The 5,150-nt window shown below is 34.4% G+C and overlaps 1 protein-coding gene across 1 annotated transcript; it reads right to left on the bottom strand.

The window, feature by feature from the left end:
- Positions 1 to 2,234: 2,234 nt before the first annotated feature.
- On the bottom strand, positions 2,235 to 3,152 carry LOC113739201 (protein STRICTOSIDINE SYNTHASE-LIKE 10-like). Its single transcript, XM_027266438.2, has one exon. The coding sequence runs from the start codon at positions 3,150 to 3,152 to the stop codon at positions 2,235 to 2,237; it is 918 nt and encodes a 305-aa protein (XP_027122239.2).
- Positions 3,153 to 5,150: the final 1,998 nt, after the last annotated feature.

The raw sequence follows: 5,150 nt of genomic DNA, 5'->3' as shown, positions 1-5,150 counted from the left end.
GATAATCCATATTTACTGTTTTGCAAATGATGTAGTTGTTTCCGGATTTATCATTTAATTTATGACATCATTGCTATATGACATCATTGAAATGAACTATTGTGAAACCGATTTGATTAATGATTTTCTGGTTACTCGCTGAGCTTTTAGCTCACCCCAAAAACTATTTTATTCCCCTCCACAAGGCTCGTGGCGAAGGAAGGACTTGTAGTACTTGTGCACGTGTATGGATGGCCTAAACTTTGTACAATTTTGGATTTGGAATTATTTTATGTATATTTGGGATTAGTTTCCGCTGCATTTGTGACATGTAATTATTGGAGACGGATGTGTATTTGTGGACCATTTGATGTATACTTGAGATTTGTATTGTATTTATTTGAGGACTGTAGTGATCGACTGAGTCCCGGCGAGAGTTGGGCGGGCGACCCGCCGAACCCTGGGGTACGCCCTAGGGAGAGGTGGGGCCGTCACAGATGTCAAGATTGAGGCTTCTTCATGGTAACTACCGGATCATTCCCTTTTCTTTTTTTCTTTTTCGCTTGGGAATTTGGATTCCTAGCTACTTAGTAGCAGCAAGACACTGGGAATTCTAGAAATTCATACTCCCTTCTTTCTAGAATTGTCAAAAAACATCATGCTTTTACATGGTTTAGTTTGAGTGATATATAGTATGTGACGGCGCACGTAGGTGGTAAATCACGGCATACCAGAAAGTCTGATGAATGAAATATTTGATGTTAGCAACTTGGTCGAGGAGGTGAAGATGGGATATGAAACTAAGCATGTGTTGGATCCGGTGTGGCACGAGCTTCAATGCTTCTGAAAAGCAAATCAATCTTCTTCAGGACTGGAGGGACTTTCTCAAGGTCGTCGTTCAACTTGCTTTTGCAATGCCCTCATGTTATACCCTGTTCTAATTAAACTTTGACTTAATATCTAGAACTTATAAGTAATAAATTTATAAGAACAAATAAGTTATGCTACTTTAAAAATTAGTTCCACACAACTTCATTTAATGAATTATAAGCAAGATGATAAAATTGCTAACCTTATTCAAGATATATGCAATAAAACTAGGTTTTGATACCAACTTAAACGTATTCCACAAATACAAGAACCAGAAAATAGTACAATTAGTTAGTTTTTGGAATTAGAAGTATCAAAAAGCAAACTATATGGAGATCTTGAATAAATCAATCATCAAAAAAGAGAAAAAACCACCTCAAACTCAAAGAGCTCATCTCAATTTAAAGGAAAAGTTACGCCTTCCACCAAATATTTAATAGCCATAATAAAACCAAAGAGGTGAAACAGAAAAAGAAGACAGGCTATCGGCTAAACATGGAGGCATAACTATGGTGATGGTTGTTTATGGCAATCGGCTAAACATGGGTCATAAATATGATAATGGTTGTTCAGGTAATAATTAGGTCAATTAATTGTAATTAAAATCCAATTATGTAAACATCCAATTAATTCCTTAATGGATGAGAAAGGCTTCAGAAATTGGAAGGTTTGGATGTTAATATAATAAATGATTAAAAGACCTTTTATGTAATTCTATCAAAACACAAGCTTAATTCAATTGTACCTGATACTCAACTTGGCACCAAACATTGTCACTTACCAAACCTGCCCCTAGTCTTAAATGTCTGAAAGGTTATATAAGTAATTATAGCAAAATTAAAGCTGTAATAACTTGTATTTAATGCTCCAATTATATTTCAAACACTCTCACGTTTCTAAAATAGCCCCACCCTTGCGGTTGAAATCTAAAAACTATCTTTGCCCTAAACTTGTTCTTATATAGTATAAGGATATAAATATTACTCAAGTTGTGAAAGTACCTTGTGACGCGAAAATCAACATTTTTAGATGAAAATCGCTGGTTACTCAATCACTTCACATACTTTTTTTTTCTTTTTTTTAATGGTAATAGTGTATATACTTTTAGTATATATAAGATTTACTCATAAAATATTATTACAAAATGCTAATATAGGAAACCTACCTGCTACTAAGGTTGAAACAAACTATAGGGAAAATCATATTATCGATACTGATCTTTGTCCAAAAGATTAGAAATACCACTAAAAGAGAGAAATAAATTTAAGAGCTAATGATAATTTTTCTAAACAATATTAGCCTAGTTAGAGAGTGTTAGTCTGACAACACGAGACCCTTCTACTGATCCTATCCACAAATTTCCATTATGTTCATTTACATCACTACTAAACCCCCCATGTCACCCCATTTCCAGCTCCTATTATCTTCAATATGTCACCTTCCGGACTCAATTTAATTATCATTCCAACTGGATTAAAAATCTCATCTCTTGAGTTAGTTGCCACCCAAAATTCACCTTGTTGGTTTCTTTTGATGTTGTATGGCCTTCCTGGAAGTTGTGCGAAAACATCAACCTTACCAGCCCTGGATGGCTCAAGCCAATACCTCAACACTCTACTGTTTGTGGTTTCAGTAACAAGTAGGGAATCCCCATTTTGGCTCAGTGCTACTCCATTTGGAAACATAAGATGATCTAGAAGGACCGTTACTTGATGAGTCAATGGGTCATATTTCAATGGCCTTCCTGTATTGTCATCACTTGATATCACATAAGCAAATGCACTTCTTGGAAATCGTGTGCTGGTGTCAGTAAAATATACTATACCACTATATTGATATACCACTACATCATTGGTGAACCTGAATGGAATTCCTCCTGCTTGCTTTGCCAGTGGTCTAGCTAATCCACCATTAGGACCAACGGCCAGGAGACCCATGTAGGCATCAGCAATGTAAAGATCACCAGTCTTCTGGTTAAAACTAAGTCCTAGTGGTCGCCCACATCTGGCCTCTGCGTAAACATGATTAAATGGACATTGACAACCAATTCTGTATGGAGTTGTTATAGCAAAATCGACCCAACGATTCAGAATTGCAACCCACTTAATTATGTGACCATCAGAAATGCCCGTATACGGGCCACCACCATACCAATCAAAGGCAATACTCTCAGGTCCGGTTGCATCATAAATCGAAAAATTTTTAGAGTCCTTAATTTGACAACTAACAATTCCAGCATTATAGATCAATATAGCTATGAGAAGTAGGGTAGAGAAAGATGCAAACCAATGCTTAGAACCCATACTGAAAAAAGAATTGAAAAGAATGGAATTTACAGCAAGAAGCCGAAGAAAGGTTTTTTTTTTGTAGTCTAAAATAGAATAATGTTTTGAATCACTTTACATACTCAAGTTGTCTTGCATATTCTTAATTCAAATACCGTTTTACACGAAAGTCGACATTTGTAGATAAAAACTCTCGGTTACTAAGTACAAGAACCATTGGAGTAGAACAACCCTTATTTTTTTCTTTTTTTCTTTTTTTATTTTTTTTCAAAATAAGATAATAAACATTCCCTCAAAAGAATAATCATGAGAAAAGTATTGCACTTATTGACGATATTTATCATTTAACTTATAAATCAAGTAAAGAGAAAAAATTTCATCAAATATGCAAAATATAGGCATAATTTTCTCTACTTTACAAAATATACTTTCCTATAAATATACATCTTATAATCACATAATAGTAATTTCCAAGTTAAAGGAGAAAAAAAGTTTTCAAACAATATATATTTATCTCAAAAGTAAAAGGAATTTGAATTACTAATGGTGTGGAATTTGTTACTCCATGGATATAACTGACAAAATTTGAAACATTTTGGGGCAAATTTGCAAATTTGGACAAGATGTTAGAAACTTTTGGACAGTGTCCCCTTAAATTTGGATGAAACTCCTTGCCAACAACCAAAGATTAACAACAATTAAATGCAATTCATCTTTCAAACATCAAGTCCAAGCAACAAATACAAAAATACTACCAAGTACCACACATTTTCTCCCTCACACTTAAAATACACATTGTCCTCAATGTGTAAGGAAAGAAAAACTACAACAGATAGAAAGAAATACTCCCCAGTGCAATGGCTGAGATCCAAATCAATCATGAATCACGAATGTGAGGACCCGTAAATTTTCCGTATTTTATATTATTTTATTTCCTCGCACGCAATTTTTCTTCACTATATCCTATTATTTCGATTTTCCAGAGATTTTATAAGTGAGTAGAGTTTTTTTAAATCATTTTCCTAGTTTAAATTAGTTCATATTAAGTTTGAAGTGCATTATTGATGTGGAACCCGCTAGTGCGGTAAATGTGATATATTTTTGACGACTCGTTGGAGTTTTGTATCAAGTGATAATATTTTACAAGATGCTAGGAGACAATTAGAGGTTAGCTAGATTAATTAGTATTGGGAAACAAGAGGATGAGATTAAGCATAGGAAAGGACAAGTGTCATGAAGTCAATGGAGGTTGGACTTTGACCAACTTTCTTCCACCTTTACTAAATGCAAAATTGACCAAAAATCTCCTCATTTTTCTTGCATCTTGGCCGAACCATAGAGGGAGAAAAGAGAGGAAAAAACACAAGAGAAAGACTTCACTTTGTTCTTCAATTCTTGTCCAAATTTGGAGTTTCAACCGATTAAATCACAAATCATTCCATAAAAGTGTTATCTAAGGAGGAATAAAGGTCTTGGTGGAGTGATTTTTTAAGAAGAAACCCTAAACTATCATCTTTCCTATAGTTTCAAGGTAAATTACCTAGAAATTTCCTTTTACTCTTAATAATTGCAAATTAGTGGATTGGAGTTGTTAAATATGTATTTTTGTGAGATAGTTTATGATTTGAAATAGGGTTATGGTAAAGTTCAGTTTTTATAGTGAATATTTCTGTCCTCATGTGATGATTAATGAATAGCCATGGTTTAATAGTTTGTTATGTGTAATTTTGAGCTTGGATATGCTAGTTTCACTTGCCTCCGAAGAATTTCAGCTTGTGTAGCTAAATTCCAGCTTAGGGTTTCCATTTGGTAGTAATCTGTCCTGCTTTTGCATTGCATGTTCATCCTTGAGAGAGGCCGAATCAGCCCTTCCTCAAAACATGCAAGTTGTAGATAATTGAGTTAGCTACCTACTGGTAAAATTTCAGCTCAATCGGAGCACTTTATATTGTGAAATGATCGAAATACCCTTGACTGCCAACAAGCCTTGTTTCACAGACAGTTTTCTATTTTCTC

The sequence above is a fragment of the Coffea arabica genome, chromosome 4c (genome assembly GCF_036785885.1).
Source record: "Coffea arabica cultivar ET-39 chromosome 4c, Coffea Arabica ET-39 HiFi, whole genome shotgun sequence".
NCBI lineage: Eukaryota > Viridiplantae > Streptophyta > Magnoliopsida > Gentianales > Rubiaceae > Coffea > Coffea arabica.
Note: the sequence above shows the minus strand (reverse complement) of the source record. Positions and strands in the feature narration are given on the sequence as shown.

Bases quoted from the DNA above. Each gene is read 5' to 3' on its own strand.
- LOC113739201 (XM_027266438.2), bottom strand. From the start codon at position 3,152: ATGGGTTCTAAGCATTGGTTTGCATCTTTCTCTACCCTACTTCTCATA.